The 17,642-nt window shown below is 37.8% G+C and overlaps 1 protein-coding gene across 5 annotated transcripts in view; it reads right to left on the bottom strand.

Annotated features, from left to right (window-relative positions):
* orc4 (origin recognition complex, subunit 4) overlaps nucleotides 1–17,642 on the bottom strand; it is a 100,140-nt gene that overhangs the window by 15,590 nt on the left and 66,908 nt on the right. For 3 of the 5 annotated variants that reach the window (XM_069934991.1, XM_069934992.1, XM_069934993.1), the window contains 3 exons: nucleotides 11,815–11,901; nucleotides 9,710–9,818; nucleotides 7,822–7,917 (listed from right to left, as the gene is read on the bottom strand). In XM_069934991.1, coding sequence (XP_069791092.1) covers nucleotides 7,822–7,917; nucleotides 9,710–9,818; nucleotides 11,815–11,901 — 292 coding nt within the window. Of the gene's footprint in view, nucleotides 1–2,734; nucleotides 2,782–7,765; nucleotides 7,918–9,709; nucleotides 9,819–11,814; nucleotides 11,902–17,642 lie in introns of those variants that run through there. The other 2 variants (XM_069934995.1, XM_069934994.1) reach the window with 2 other exon arrangements.

The raw sequence follows: 17,642 nt of genomic DNA, 5'->3' as shown, positions 1-17,642 counted from the left end.
TAATTACGATGGGCTGAGGCAGGAACTAGGGAGAGTAAATTGTGAACTGATGTTCTTGGGAGAAAGCACAGAAGTAACATGGAGGATGTTTAGGGACCACTTTTGCAGGGTTCTGAATGGGTTCTCCCATTGAAAGGTGGTAGGATATGGGAACTGTGGTTGATAAAACAGGTGAGGCAACTGGTTAGGAGGAAGAAGGAAACATACATTAGATTTAAGAAACACAAAGCAGGAAGGGCTCATGAGAATTATATGGTAGCAAGGAAGGAACTTGAGAAAGAGTTTGAAGGCAGGATAAGGACTTGGCAAGTACGATTAAGGAAACCCCCCCCCCAGGCTTTCGATACAAATGTGAAGAATAGAGGGATGACAAGAGTGAAGATAGGATTGCTAAGTGCCTGTGACTAGAAGAGATATACCTCAGGTGGTTGCTACGGGAAGGGAAGGTGGATTGAAGAATGGCAAATATTGATGGTCCCCTTGAATAAAAAAAGGTAATAGGGAGAATCCTGGGAATTATAGACCAATGAGTCTGACATCAGTGATGGGCAAATTTTCAGAGAGAATTCTTAAGGACAGGATTTATGACAATTTACAGAAGAGCAGACTTCTCAGGTAGAATCAACATGGCTTTGTGAGGGGAAGGTCATGCCTTATGAGCCTAATTTTTTTTTTTTTTTTTAAATTTAATTTTCATCTTTTTTTAATTTATACCTACAGCACAGTAACAGCCCTTGAGCTCATGCTGCCCAATTACACCCAATTGACCAACAAGCCCAGTACATTTTGAACAGTAGAAGGAAACTGGAGCGCCTGGAGGAAACCCATGCAGACTCAGGGAGAATGTACAAACTCCTTACAGACCACGTAGGATTCAAACCCCGGTCCCAATCTCTGGCACTGTAACAGTGCTGCACTAAATGTGCTGCCCAAATTGAGTTTTTTTAAGGAGGTAACAAAAGCAAATGAAGAAGGTAGGGTGGTATATATGGATTTTAGTAAGGCATTTGACAAGGTCCCCCATTGGGAGACTCTTTCAGAAAGTCGTCAGGGTGCATGGAACCCTGGAGCTGTGGAGTGAGAATTGACTTGCCTGTAGAAAATGAGAGAGGAGTAGTGGACAGAAAGCTTTACGTCTGGAGGGTGGTGATTGGTAGCGTTCTGGGACCCCTGCTCTTTGTGAATTTTATAAATGACCTGGACGAAGTAGAGGTATGGGTCAGTAAGTTTGCGGATGATACAAGGTTGGAGGTGTTGTGGGTAGTGTTGAAGGTTGTGGTAATGTTACCACAAGATATAGCCAGGATGCAGAGCTGGACACAAAAGTGGCAGATAAAGTTCAATCTGGACAAGTGCAAGGTCAAACTTGAAGTTTAGAGGAGATATCAGGACTATGTTTTTTTTTAAAAACAGAGTTGTGGGTGCCTGGAAAGAATTGCCAGGATGGTGGTGGAGCAATAGGAGCATGTGGATGAAAGAAAAATAGAGATTTATGAGGTAGGGAGGAGAGATGCATTTGGGTCAGCACAAAATTATGAGCTGAAACGCCTGTGCTGTGCTACAATTTTCTATGTTCTATATTAATAGACACATAAAATACACAAACATACAATGTTTAGAGAAGGTGCAGAAAATATTTACAAGAATGGATCTTTGGATGGCAGGAATAGGAAAATATAAATTAAAGAAAATGGTCCCATTTTGTCTTAACAGAATACAGAGGGAAAATTTGATAGATATAAAGTGATCAGGGACCTGGCCAAAGTAGATGGTGAGGGCCTATTCCTTTGATTGAGGGGTTGAGGACTTGTGATCAAGGGTATAAAAAGCAGAAATTTTCTCACTTTGGAGATCAAATGTGGATGTGAAAATCCCAATAAAGTATCATCATGATCTACAACTACAGAAAGACATCTTTACTCTTGGATTCAAATTTTGCACCTGTCTTCTAACTGTTACCAAATATTCATGATAGCTCTGCACTTACCCAACTCTCTGAAATGTTCCTTTTAATCTTATGTCATATAAAACATTACCTAATATTCCCTAGTAAAGTGGATAATATTCCTTTAATCACATTCCATAAGCCATGTTCTTGCCCATTTATCAGGTGTCTACATCCTGTCTGCTCCTCCTCAGTCCACACTGTGTGTAATTAGTAAACTTGTCTGTTATACTTGACCACTTTAAGCACATACAGTATTACCCCCTTATCTGTGCAGGTTATGTTCCAAGACCCACAGCAGATGACTGAATCCGCAGATAGTACCAAACTCTGAATATACTATGATTTTTCCTATTCATACACATGTATAATAAATTTTAATTTATAAATTAGGCACAATAAGAGATTAACAACAACTAATAATAAAATAGAACAATTATAACAATATTTTTTTTTTAATTGACTTGAACACAAGCACGGTGATACCGCGACAGTTGATTTGAAGACGAACTGTATTATATTTTCAAACCGCGAGTAACTGAAAGTGCAGAAAGCGAAATCGCGGATAGGAGGGACCACTGTAATTAGTAATGAAGTCCAGCACCAGTTCCTATGGCACCTGTCTTTTTGTCACAACATCCTGAACTGAAAATTCTCTATTTATTCTTCTTTGCTATCCATTCATTAATTCTCAGGCTATAACAATACCCTGAATGCTGTGTTCTAGTCTCTTGTGCGATACCTTAATGCAGGCCAGTTGCAGGTTCAAGTACATCACGTTTAACTGGCTTACCCTCTTTTATTCTGTTTGTTGCAGTCTCAAAAATAACAGGTTTCTAGAACACAAATTTTGTTTTATTAATCCAAGTCAACTCCGCCCAATTCAATTATTATCTTCCATGTGTCCTGTAATCACTTAATTATTGATTCAAATTTTCCTCAACTGATTGCATACTATTTGGTCAATTGCTCGATGCTCTCTCTCCCACCTTACTTAATAACAAAATTACATTTTCTACCTTCAATAAAGTTGGGTCCAATTCACAATCCATGGAAGTTTAGAACATGGCAATCAGTTTATTCAAAATTCTTCAGGAGTAGATTATTAAGTCCTTGGGGGGGGTTTATAACTTTTCAATCTCATTGATTTCTCTAATATTAGTGGGGTTTTAAAAATAAAGATAATGTGATTAACTACTTATCTGCAGTTCTGGCAGGTTTTCAGTGTCTTATGAAGAAAGCAAAATATTTACTTCGTTTTTTGGGTCATTTGCTAATTGATTAATATAGTTTCTCCCATCTCCTCTGCCTGTATGCTAATCTTAACCTTTTTACATATCGAGATAAGATCTTGTACCATTCCCCAGCTCCATATTCACTTCTCCTTATCAAGGTTTTAGTCATTAGGTGCTTTTAAACTGCCACACCTGGGTAGCCCTCCTGGTGTCACCAGAATAATCAGGTCAGCCATTTTAGTTTTCAAGCCACCGATGGGCGAGACCCAGGTAAGTTTAACTGGGTTCCCTGATTACCTCTGAGGTAGGGCAGGGACCCGGTTAATTTAGGAACACACTGACTGGATCAGATCCTTTCAAGTTGCCTTGTGAGTGGGGTACAAACCGGGCAAATTGCCCAGATAACCCCATTTTACACGGCAGCTTGAAAGCACTTATTCTTTATTGAACACAGACTTTTTCTAATCCTCAGGTTTACTGCTATTGTTGACAATATTTTAAACTTTTTCCTGTAATCTAATACATTTTTGTGCCCATTTGAACAACCACAGTGGGCCTCTTTTCAAGTTGATTATTTTTACTTTAAAAAGGTTTATTATCTGTTGACCTTACTGATTTTCTGCCTTCAAATGTAGTTTTCTAATCTACCTAATCCATCTCACATCTTTGGCCTTTGCAACTTGTTTTGTTCAAATTTAAAACCCTAGTTTCAGTTTTAACTGAATCACTTCCAATCATTAGATAAAGTTCTATTATAATTACTGTTCCCTAAGAGATCTCTTAACTCAATTAATTTGTCAATTAACTCACTTGCATACATCCCTGCTCCATAGAATCACTAAGAACTTGGTTTGTCCAGTCTACTGCATTACTCCTGTTGTGTTCACCTCTAACTTTACTGCTTATGCTAGACCAGCATTTTTCACACTTTTTCTTCCCACTCATACCACATTAAGTAATCCCTCACTAATCACAGAGTACCTATGGCATAGGATTATATAAAGTGGTATGTGAGTGGACAGAAAAAGTTTGAAAAATCACTGCACTACACTATGTAGTAACATGACTGCTTGAGAATTTACAACCAGCTCCCACTACTATCTTTGTCTCTTGCTATTATCCTAACTCCACTAAAAGTGATTGATCTATTTCATTTTCTAATCTATGAACCTTCCCCCACTTTTGAATTTGTCAATTTTTATGCGAGCATTACAGTCCCCTTTTCCTCAAATTCTTAATGGTAAATATCCCAAAATATTTAATTCCCAACCTGTTCAGGCTATGACCATATTTTTGTAATGACGATATAATTGTACCATTGATATCTATTTGTCCAACAAATCACATACTCTGAGCATTAGGTGTTACGTTGAAGGACAGGACCTCCAGGATTGTGATCTCAGGATTGCTACCCATGCCACGTACTCATGAGGTGAGTAATGGGAGGATAATCCAACTTGATACATGGTAAAGAAATGGTGTAGGTTGGAGGGCTTCAGATAACTGGATCATTGGGCTTTCTTCCAGGGAAGCTGGGACCTGTACTGGCGAGACTGTATGCACCTGAACTGGAGAGGGTCTAATATCCTTTGCAGGAAGGTTTGCTAATGCTGCTCCGTGGGGTTTAAACTAGATTTGCAGGGGGAAGGGAACCAAAGTGCCAGAGCAGTAGGGGTAGAAAAAGGTTATTATTGCATGCAAAGACAGGAATCAAAAAGCAGGGCTTGGAGGATATTATATTCTGAGATGTGTCCATTTCAATGCAAGAGAATTATAGGAAATGCAGATATGCTCGGAGTATGGATTGGCAGGTGGAATTATGACATTGTGGCCATTAGTAAAACTTGGTTGCAGGAAGGGCAGGAATGAGGTTTCGGTGCTTCAGACACAATAGAGGGGTAGGGATTGAAAGGGGGAAGAGGTGGCATTGCTCTTCAGGGAAAATGTCATACTAGTGCTCTCACAACAGACTAGAGCTCGTCAACTGAGGCTATATGGTTGGAATGGGAAAGGTATGATGAAATTAATGAAATATTATTTATCACCCAATAATCAGAGAGAATTGGAGGTGCAAATCAGCAAAGTACTGATAATAGGTGACTAACTTTCCACATGTTGATTGGGACTCCCACACTGCAAAAGGACTGGATGTTTTCATGAAAGTTTTCTAAATCTACATATAGAGAGAATGCAAAACTAGATCTTCTATTTGGGATCAAGAAGGACAGTTGATGGAAGTATGCTTAGGGGAACAAATTGGGTCCAGTGATTAAAATGGCATTACTTTTGAGATAATTATGGATATGGGGTAGGTCTGGTCCTTGGGTTGAGTTTCTGATTTGGATAAAGGCCAACTTTGAGGAAATGAGAAAGGATCTAGAAAGTGTGGATTGGGACAGATTGTTTTCTGGCAAGGATGTGCTTGATAATGTGGGAGGACTTCAAAGGCAAAAGTTTGAGAGTACAGAGTATGTACATTCCTGTCAGGATTAAAGGCAAAGTTAATAGGGAACCTTAGCTTTTGAAGGATATTAGGGATTTACTTCAGAAGGTGTATAGCAGGTGTAGCCAACAAGGAACAAGAAGTACTCAAGGAGTATACAAAATGCAAGAAAAACAAAGAAATCAGGAAAGCTAAAAGAAGACATGAAGTTGCTTTAGCAGACAAGGTGAGGGAAAATCGTGAGGGCTTCTACAGGTACAGTATATTAGGAGAAAGGGATATAATTGATCCTCTTTAAGATCAGAGCAGTCAGCTATGTATGGAGCCAAAAGTGATGTGCAAGATCTTAAATGTGTTTTTTTTGGCATCTGTATTTACTCAGGAAACTGGCGCATAGTCTCTGGAAGTGAGTTAAACAAGCAGTGAGGTCATGGAACCTATAAAAATTATAAAGAGAAGAAGATGCTTACTGTCTTAAGACAAATTAAGGTAGATAAATCCCCAAAGCTTGAAAAGGCATATTTAACATGTCCTTAACCATAGATGAGGTGTCAGAGGATAGGAGGGGAGTTCAGGTTTTTCCATTGTTTAAAAAAAAAAATGGGAAATTTTGGCCAGCGAGCCTGAAGGTGTTCCAAGAGAGTGGATATACAAGTATTTGGATAGATATTTGTATATCCGATCTTCACTACGAACACCGAGCAACTTGCTTTGTCCTTCCAAAATTATGGTTTGTCAACATGGCTTTGTGCATGTTAGGTGTGTTTAACCAATCTTAGACGTTTTTGAGGAGGTCATCAGAAACATTGAAACAAAGACCATGGATGTTGTCTATATGGATTTTAATAAGGTCTTTAATTTTAATAAGGTCTGCATGAGAGGTTAATCAGGAAGATTCAGTCGCTTGGTGTTCATGATGAAGTAGTGAATTGCATTAGACATCTGATTTATGGGATATGCCAGAGAGCGGTGGTAAATGATTGACTCTCTGAGTGGAGGCCTATAACTAGTGGTGTGTCAGTGCTGGGTTCACTGTTGTTTGTCATCTATATCACTGACCTGGATGACCAGTAAAGTGGATCAGTAAATGTGCAGTTGACACAAACATTGGAGGTGTAGTGGACAGCGAGGAAGACTTTCAAAGTTTGCAGAAGGACTGGACCAGCTAGAAAAAAATACATTGCAAAATGGCAGTTGGAATTTAATGTAGACAAATGTGAGGTGTTGCATTTTGGAAGAATAAACCAAGGTAAGACATACATGGTAAATGGTATTGTATTGAAGAGTGCAGTAAAACAAATGGATCTGAAAAACAGACACATAATTCATGAAAGGTCAGTTCACCTTTCACAAGAAGATAGGGCCATAAAAAGAGCTTTCGGCACATTGGCTTTCGTAAATCAAAGCATTAAGTACAAGAGTTGAGATGTTACAGTGAAGTTGTACAAGACATTGGTGAGGCCAACATTTGGAGCATTGTATGCAGGTTTGGTCACCTAATTACAGGAAGGATATCAGTAAGATTGAAAGATTGCAGAGAATATTACAAGGACTTGAACTGAATTACAGGGAAAGGTTTTAAACAGTTTAGGACTTTATTCCCTTGAAAGCAGAAGAATGAGGGAGATATGATAGAGGTATATAAAATTATAATGGGTATAGATAGTGTAAATGTAAGCAGGCATTTTGCTCTGAGGTTAGGTGAGATAAAAACTGGAGGACATGGGTTAAGGGTGAAAGGGGAAAAGATTAAAGGGAACTGCTTGTCATGGTGGAACGAGTTGTCAGCTGAATTGGTAAATACAGGCTTAATATTGACATTTCAGAAAATTTGTGCAGGTATATGGACGAAAGAGAACTGGAGGGATATGGTCCGGGTGTAGGTCAGTGGGATAGGCAGAAAAATAGTTTGGCACAGACTAGGAGGGCCAAAGGGCCAGTTTCTGTCCTGTAGTATTCTATGGTTCTCGATAAAGAGCCATCAATTCTGATCATTTATCATTTTATGCTCTTCATGACAAACTGATTTCACAAGCTTGTTCAATAACCATGATGGTTTTTTTCCACAATACTAAGCAAAATAATTGGGAGTGTGGTGGGGGCTAGTGTTGGTAAAGATAAATTTAATGCCTTATTAGGAACCTTAGTTATTGAATTTCCCAAGGCACAGGTCCTGTTTACTTCTTTCCAAAGCTCACCATTGTAAACCATTTCAAAGTTAAATGGCTGTCCTTCATAAATGGAATTCAAGTGCTTCATGGCAATAATAAGGTAAAGTTCCATCACAGACAGACCTATAATGAAAAACAGGACCAGATATTAAAATTACAATTTACAATGATGAGAAAAGCAATCAAAAGCAATTCTCCAGGTTGGAGCACATTTCCACAGTCTCAATGACTTACTCAACAATTTTGAAAATTAGACATCTGGGTTGACGTAGGATAGGTCAAGGAGAAAAATAAATAAAGAAGATTTCAGATTTATTGTCAGAGAACATACCTGTCATCACATACAACCCTGAGATTCTTTATCCTGCAGGCATGGCAGAATTACCACTTATTGGTCGTGCAAAAAGAGCAAAATAATGCAATTGCACAAGATCTTTAATTGAGAGTTAATCATGAAATGCACAAGATCATCATTTCAAATCAGAATTTTTTGCAGGGTGTGAATTTTTCAACCAAATTTCCAGTAAAGGGAAAAGCAGAAAATAAGCAAACTAAAGCCTCAAGCTCAGTAAACCTTAATATGGTAGTAAAGTGCAACAAGATTCAAAATACCTTTCCCTAAAAGAGTACCACAAAGTCCATTTTATCATTTCCCTCACTTGAACGAGAAAGTTATGAAATAGAATTATAGTAAAATCCCCGAGATCCAGCACCTATGGCTACCTTTTGTGCCACTCAACCCAGAGTGCATTGCAGTTCCATGCTCCTACTGCTTCCTTTTGAAAATCCTGAATGACTTTTTGCCCAAATTAACACTGTCAACTTGATGCAAAAAAAAAATCAGGTAGTGCCAGTATTAAAAATACTGGACTTTAAAACAAAAAGCGCACATGTAAATACAGCTGTTGACTCAGGAATATGCATTACTCCACATTATAATGACTCGATCTAAAGATTTAATTTTAGTCAACTTAATATAAGAAAAGGCAAATAAGACAATATCTACAATATCAAATCTTCAAATGAAATCAGGATCCAGGCAGAACACTGACAGTTTTAAACTACTCCAATACACAACTGAGTGTTAATTTTGTTCACTCAGACTTTGGTCCTTGCCAACAAACTTCATTCCAGAGCTACCAGTGGTGCCTAAAACTGAAACCGACAGTTTATGTCTTTGACATTGTTATATCTAAAGGGCATTTAAAGCACATGGCAATGTAATATTTTAAACTCCAAACTCTACCTGTGTTACATTTCCTGACCCTGGACCTACCTCATACACTTGCAGCTAAAAACTGCATTCATGTCTTTGTAAAAATTGGATGCTCCATACCTGTGGCCAACCTTCCCGGTTTTACTTTCCCCAAATTCAAAACACATTCCGTTTATCCATAAAATCAAAAGCAAAAGGTCTCCTCTACATCATAGAGATGGGATGCAGACAGGGAGATCGCTTTGTTCTGCACTTTGGCTCATCCATCACTCCTTTGCATATCCCCAAATTTAACATTTCTCATCAGTTACTGATTTTTTATTCCTCCATGGCTTTCTCTCCTCTTACCCCAATGTTGCTCTGTAGCTCTGACTTTTCTGAACTTCTCCAATTCTTATATCTTGACCTTCCCTAAATCACTCATTGCTAGCCATGACTTTAGCTGCTGGCATCCTACTGCAGCCCAATCATTCCTCTACATCCCATTTCCTCTTAAGATGTTTAAAAGTCTGTCTTTAATTAAATTATGGCCATCTGGCTTAATTACACAATGGGGTTCAATCGTGTTTTGGTATCACTTCAGGGAAGTGCATCGGGAGATTTCGATAAATTAGAAGGCTTGTTATATGCCATATTTTCAATGGCTGGAGTTTAATATTTAATCTGCAGTTTCTGGATTAAGCACATTGTTCTTCCTACCATGTAGGATATTTGCTTTGGAATCCATTGTGTGCAGTCTGCTGGCAGCCAGAAGATCCATTGATTGGATCCTTGGTTTGGAAACAGTCACGCGACTAAGAGCAAACATCTGAAAACAAAAAAAAAGAAAGATTATTTGCAGTTAATGCAAGACGTTTTCATGGTGTCACAGTAAATATGGTAAAAGGCTTTTCTGTGCAGTTAATAACATCTTGTTAATCACTACTCTGTAAAACCATTCTATTTAAATAACCAGTATGAAGGGTTATTGCAATACAATTTAAATTAAATTAAATGAAATCATCGCATGAGAAATTAGTCAGGATTTAAAATTTACAGGGATTAAATCAGAAATGGCTCAAGAGCCAGAGTGGGAGGTTTTGAAGTGTGCCCTAGCTCTGTTGAATGGATGTAAACAAAAAAAAAATTCAACCTGGAGAAGAGTAGGTTAACAAAAAATCTGCAAATGTTGGGAACGAGTGCAGTACATAAAAGCACAAGAGATACTCTGCAGGTTATGATGCACCAATGGAAAGCAACAAGCATTTGATGCAAGAGTGATGGCTGTCTACTGTAACTTCTGCAGTACCTGGAATTATGAAAGTCATAGAGAAACAATTTCCCTTCATAGAGTCTTATAATCAAAGAGTATAGGACTAAAGAGTATGGGCTAGATTGGAAGGTTTAAAAAAAAATCACCTAGAGAATGGCTGAAACCCGAAACACAGCATGAGTGGCAGATACGCTTGAGATGCAGGCATTTAAATGAGCACTTATGATATGAAAAAGGTTGAGTACTGTAAAATTCAATTAGTCAAAATAAGTACTTGATGACTAGCAGAGACATGATGGGCTGAAAGGCCTGTTTCTTTAACAGGTGCTATGATGCTTAATAAACACAAATTGTTTTGGGAAGAAACTTGCATTTAACTAATATCTATCACGTTTTCATTCCAAAGTGCTACAAGACAAATGAAATATTTCAAGTACTCGCAGTAGTATCAGGAAATATATAAGCAGGAAGATTTCAAAAACAATGAGATGGGTGTGTTTTAATAGTATTCACTGAAAGATAAATGTTGGACAACTGCATGGATGTTTTACATCCTTTGCTGGTTGATAATGGTTCTATGTCTAGATGGCTAATAGAATTCCATTCACATACTTTAATAATTCAAATTTATAAATACAATTTTGTTCAGCAAGAAAGGGTCAGGGTGCAGCATTTAATTTGATGGTTCTAAGTAAAGATTTCCCTGTTTTTGCAGCAAAAACTGAAGATTACACTTCAAAGACTGAGCCAAAAATGCCTCCCTTATAGGTCATAAAACATTCCAACAGTAATGGACACAAATCTCAATCATTCCATTCATTTAAAATTGAATTAGAAACTGAAATAGAAGTGGAGTGAACTTGTATTTTGATCTAGATGTTTTTGGAAAAGCAAACCAAATACTGAAACTCAAAGCTAACGGATGTTATTATTTCCTGAGAATTCAAATATTTAACTTTAATTACACAATTGACTGAAGTCATCTTAATTTTGTACAATTCTGTAAATATTATCAATTATGCATGCCAGATGGAAATATTCAGAGGGGAAGAGAAAATAAAACAGTATTACACTATTTCTCTACAAAATTCTCAGTATTTTGCTTTTATTTCAAATTTGTAGCATCTAACATTTATCCATCTTCTTGAAACATCATCCATCATCATACAACCATCTCAAGAAGTACTAAAATCCAGTTCTCCACATAAACTCTTGGTAAAGTTTCACTAATCAGCTTCCTCAAAGGTAGATACTTTATCAAAAACTTTCAAAAAACAAACTGGTTCATCATCACTTTTTGAATGTCAAACTTAAATAAAGTGATAATAACACCAAATGACCAATGCTAATTAGCAGTTAACTCATGGGCTGTTTAACAAATTGTCTGAGAAATTATTTTCCCGTCTGGTCCAAGAACCTCAAATATGCCCAAATGCAAACAAAATTCTATTGTGCAGCACCAACATTTATAATCTTATTGGAGACAATTAATACATTGCTAGTTAAAACCTTTATGAAATATGACTGAGTTAATTCATTTATAAAATCTTACCAACAACATGTTCAGAGAGCGAAAATCCTTACTGAAATTGAAGTGCTTTCTTAGAATATCCACCACAGTCTGGTCTTTGCAGAGTGACTAGTAGGGCAAAAATATTTCAAAAGTTTTATAACGTATATAGCTCAGGCAGATTGCAAAATAGACAACATATAAATGGACTGCTGAACTAGTAGTTCATTAAAAATTACAATAATATAAATTGAAAAAAGATAATAAATACAAAATATATAGATAATAAATACTGGGTTTTTTTTTTAAAGGCATTACAATAGTGCAAAGTTCAAATTTATTGTCAGAGTACATACAAGTCATTACATACAACCCTCAGATTCTTTTTTCCTGTGGGCAAGGCAGAATTTCTATATAAGTGATTCCAAAAAACACTGTACTCAAGAAAATATACGAATATAGAAGAGAGACATAAACAAGAAGGAAATGCAAACAAACTGCAACACAATATCCAATTACAAATTATGTGTACAGTAAAAGTCCTTAGATGAGTTTTTGATTTTGTTATTTAGGAGTCTGATGGTGGAGGGGTAGCCACTGTTCCTGAACCTAGCATTATGAGTCTCGTGGCAGCTCTACCTCTTTCCTGAGGGCAGCAATGAGAACAGAGCATGTCCTGGTGCTGTGGATCTTGTTAATTGCTGCTGCTATGCGATGGTAGCATTCCATGTAGATTTTCTCGATGGTGTACTGGGCCGTATCCACTACCATTTGCAGGGCTTTCCGCTCAGAGATATTGGTGCCCCTATACCAGTCCACTTTCCACTGCACATCTGCAAAAATCTGTCAAGATTTCAAATGTCATACCGAACCTCTGCAAACTACTGAGGTGTGTTTATTACAATGACATTAGTATTTTGGGTCCAGGAAAGGTCCTCTAAAATAGTAACTCCTTGGAATTTAAATTTGCTCACCCTCTCCTCCTCTGATCCCCCAATGATCAATGAATTGTTCTCCTCCAGTTTTCCCTTCCTAAAGGCTGCTATCAGCTCGTAGGTTTTGGTGACAATGAGGGAGAGATTGTTGTTGGTGCACCATTCAGCCACGTTTTTCCATCTCCCTCCTGTGTGCTGACTCATTGCTCCTTTTTATACCACCCACTACTGTGGCATCATCAGCAAGTTTGCAAATGGTATTGGTGTCATTACCAAGCCAAGAAGTCATAGATCTGAATCGAGTAGAGCAGAGAGCTATAGTACTCTGGTACTGATGGAGTTTGTGGATGAGATGTTTTTGTCAATCTGCACTGACTTAGGTCTGGAGGTGAGGAAATCCAGGATCCAATGACACAGCCAAGTAATGAGGCCCACGTCTTGAAGTTTGCTAATTGATTCTGAGGGAATGACAGTGTTGAACATCGAACTATAGTCAATAAAGAGCATTCTGATGTATGTATCTTTGCTATCCAGGTATTCCAGAATTTTGTGTAGATAGAGACAGAGAGCTGGCATCTGCCACAGACCTTTTGCTGTGGTAGGAAAATTGGAATGGATACATGGTGCCACTCAGGCAGGAGCTCATATGCTTCAACACCAATCTCTCAAAACATCATCTGTTGTGCAGATTGTGGAAGGCCATGTAACCCCTCCATCTGGAATCTGGTGGAAATGTGGATTGCAGAGGGGCATGTGACCTCTCCATCTGAAACCTGATTGGAAGCCACCTCACCTGCCAATCAAGGTCAAGTCTTGCCCACAGGTCAGTAAACACCTGATCATTGCCCCCTTTAATTGTCTTATCAATACCTGGGCCGGATCCTCCAGCTGATGACACTATAAAGCCCACTGCATGTGAGCCATCTTCCTCTTTTTCTTCTGGGATGATCCCGAGCTTCACTTCAGGTTGGGAACTGTGGGCAACGCTGGAGGATCATTGTTAATGTGTGTGCAGATAAATGGTTGGGAGTTGTAGTATTGTGTGCTTAGTGTCCCTAGTTTAGTTATAAGATCCATGTCTGCCAGGGATATCAAGGGGTGGCGGTTATCATATTTGATAACTTTTTTTTTCCAAATTTTATTTCATTAGCACATGTAACAAAATTGCATACAGCACTATAAAATTCTATATATCAAAATCAATACACATTTTTTAAAAATCATTTTCTCCCTACTCCCTCCCACACGGTAAAACCCCAAGAAGAAAGCAAAGAAAAAGGGAAAAAAAGGGAAAAAGAAATAAACTGATTTTTAAACAATACTGGATATTACCTTGTGGATATATTGTGACCTAATTATTCTAACATTTACAACTACCATTATATCTTTTAAAAATGAAGTATATAGTAAAATAAAATACTGCTGTGCAATACATAACACTTAAGCAAAATCTAAGTACATAAACACACAAACAACAACTAATAAAGTAAAATGAGCTATATTAAGGTGAGGGAGGGGAATTACAAAGTTCGTGCCAAATTCTACCAATTGACACATTATAATTACTTATAAAGTTATAACACCAATCTTTTGCTTATAGGGAAACCAAATTTTCAAAAAGAAAATCATATCCGTATCCCATTTCCATGAAACAGCCATATATTTTCTGGCAAATATATTTGCCACTATCTTTAAAAATTTTTCTTGAAACTTATTTTAATTTTAAATCTGGACTAATCCGTGATAAAGCCCCAGAAGAAACACCATAACGTTTCTCAGTTGAAGAAAATCTATTAAATTAGTCCAAAAAAAATTCAATTTGGGGCACGTCCATGTAGAATGTAAGAAGGTGCCTGTGTCCTGTTTACACCGAAAACACTTATCCAAAATATCTAACTTCAATCTATTAAGCTTTTGTGGTGCAATATATAACTGATGTATTAAATTGTATTGTACCATTCTATATCTAACATTTATTGCATTTTTCATACTATCATATTTGTGTCCATTTTCTATCATTTATAACTATACCCAGGTCCATTTCCCACTTTTGCTTAGATTTATAAAAAAATTTATTTTTCACTCCCCTCAAAAGTAATAAATAAATAACAGATATAAACATTTTTGTATTCAGATTTGATATTATTGCTTCTATTCATCATCTTCGAATAGTAAATAAGATGTAGTTAATCTTTCACATAGATAAGCCTTTAATTGATAATATCCAAATATTATATTATTTTGTATATTCCATATTTAACTTTCAATTGGTCAACATATGTGATAACTTGATTGTAAAGCCTTCTACCCGTGAGTAACGATTATGTATATGTGTGTACATGTGTGTGTCTTTTACCCTTGTTGCGACTCCCCTACACGTGTAAACACAGGGCGGCATGGTTGGTGTAGTGGTTAGCTCAATATCTTTAAAGTGCCAGTAATCTAGATAGGAGTTCAAATCCTGCACTGTCTGTAGAGTTTATATGTTCTCCCCGTGTCTGCTTGGGTTTTCCCTGGGGGCTCCAGTTTCCGCCCACCATTCAAAACATACTCAGAGAGTGTTGGTTAATTAGGAGTAAATTAAGTGCCACAGACTTGTGGGCCGAAATGGCCTTTTACTGTGCTTCATGTCTAAAATTTTTAAAATTGAGCACTACTGTTCAGATTCATTACGTTTGAGACCCATTGAACCAGTTTCACACACATAACACCTTCAGTGTGGATGTGAGTGCCACAGGTCATTTAGGCAGGTTATCACATTCTTCTTAGACCCCCGTATGATTGAGGCCTGTTTGAAACAGGTGGGTACCATGCCCTGTCAGAATGGGATGTTGAAAATATCCATGAAACGTTGGCTGGTTGGTCAGTAAAGATTTTCAGTACTCGGCGGGGTGTTTCAGCTTCCTCTCACTCTCCAAAAATTACAGGGTTTGGTAAGTCAGTTGAATGTAATTGGACAGCTTGGATTTCATGGGCCAGAAAGACATTCTATTGTGCTGTTGAGAAACAGGATAAATCTGTTTTTTCTTCAAAAATTGTTTATTCCAAATGAAACAAATTGAGAGAGAATTGTACATTCAACAATTGAGCAAATTAAGTCCAACTTATTGAACCAAGCAGCAAGGTGGAAGGTCACTTGGGGAATTTCATTTCAAGCATTAGGAAAAGTACACCATTATAGCATCCAGTTAGTTTATCAACACAAAGAAGACTGGCAAAATTGGATCTCCAATTGATTCAGTGGCTGGAAGAAAAGGGTATTGGTTGACACGTTTTTTTTGCCACTGGAAAGTTATTAGTAGGGTACAGAAAAGCTCACTGTTTGTGAAACAAAATAATTGCAGGGGGAAGGCCTCTCACATTGAAGTTTTCTTTTTTTTAATCATCTCTGTGATTGAAAGGAAGGAAGACTGCAGAACATGGCCCTGGCTCATCATGAAGGAGAAAGTAGAATTTCATTCAAGTAAGTGTAACCTTGGAATTTATGTCCACAGACTCCTAAAAGTGCATAATACTAACTAGACCATAAGTCTAGTTCTGGACATCATGAGAGATATGACAGCACAAGAGATGGTGAGGAAGTTTACAAAGGTGTTGTCAGGAATGAAAAATTTCAGCTGGGTGGAAAACTTAAAACACCAGAGATTCATGAATGTCTATCAAACTGTGAGGAAACTAAATAGTGTAAATAGGAAGGGCACATTCTTCTTATCAGAAGGGTAAAAATCATGGGAATGATTTTAAAATTCGTAGAGATGAGAGGGAAGATGAGAAAAAAATCCTCATCATCATTTGGATAGGTACTTGGCGTGTAGTGCCATAGAATTGCGAAAACCCACGTAGCACCTTTGAAATCAGCAAATGCATGATCAGATAAATAATCTCCACTTCTTTTTAAAGATTTTAAAAAATGTAGACAATAGTGACAGGTCCTTCCAGCCCAGAAGCTTGTGGTGCCCAAATACCCATGCTTTTTGAAGGGTGGGAGAAAACCGAAGCACTCAGAGGAAACCCACATAGACACAGGCAGAACCTACAAACTCCCTACAGACAGTGCAAGTTTCAAACTGGAGTTGGTGTCGTGCTAACCGTGTTGTGCTAACCGCGACACTAACTCTGCTGCCAACTTGCTGCAGATTTTCAATGTTACAGCAAATAAATTCTCTACCCTTAAAATTTCAAAAGTATATTTAATAGCCCAGGTATGCTGCATATTTGAATTAAACGTAGACCCCGACTTACAACCTATGTGACTTACACCCATCTGCACATATGCCTAATTTTTTTTTAAATAAAGAAAAAATATCTAAATATAAAAATTTTGCTTTTACGGATCCATTCTAAACATCAGGTGCAGTGCCTTCGCGTTGAAGAAGTCGCCTCGGCTGCCCAAGTGTACTCAGTATAGAAACCACGGCTATGTGTCAGTTTGGGGGAGTAGAGGGGGGAGGACATGTTGGCTCAGGGTGGGGGGGGGGGGTGGCACCGACCAGTTCCTGGGCAGGAGTGGGGACCTCGGGCTTTACAATTGGAAAATGTCTGGGTGGTTGGGGATCGGCGGCAGCAAGGAGGTGTCAGGTCTGGCAGCAGCAGTGGAGATTAAGCTTAAGTCATTGGGAAGGAATAACCTTAGACTAATGTAAACCTGATCCTGAATGGGAATGGCTACTTATACCAATGCCTCCACTTGCAAATGGCTTTACATTAGGGAAATGGACGAATGATAAAACAGATACAGAGAAATTCTGTCTTGCATCCATTTTGAGATATGACCAGTCATAAGCTAGCTGAGGACTACCTGTATTTTGTTGAGTTGTTTTTTTTTCTTAAAGTACCTCAATTGGCCATTACAGTGCCATTTGGCATTACACAAATCAACCTCAGCACACTAAATTATTTACACCTTTCAGATCTACAAGAATTCACTTTGTTAAA

The sequence above is a fragment of the Narcine bancroftii genome, chromosome 4, assembly GCF_036971445.1.
Source record: "Narcine bancroftii isolate sNarBan1 chromosome 4, sNarBan1.hap1, whole genome shotgun sequence".
Taxonomy (NCBI): Eukaryota; Metazoa; Chordata; class Chondrichthyes; order Torpediniformes; family Narcinidae; genus Narcine; species Narcine bancroftii.
This window is presented reverse-complemented; position numbering and strand designations above follow the sequence as displayed.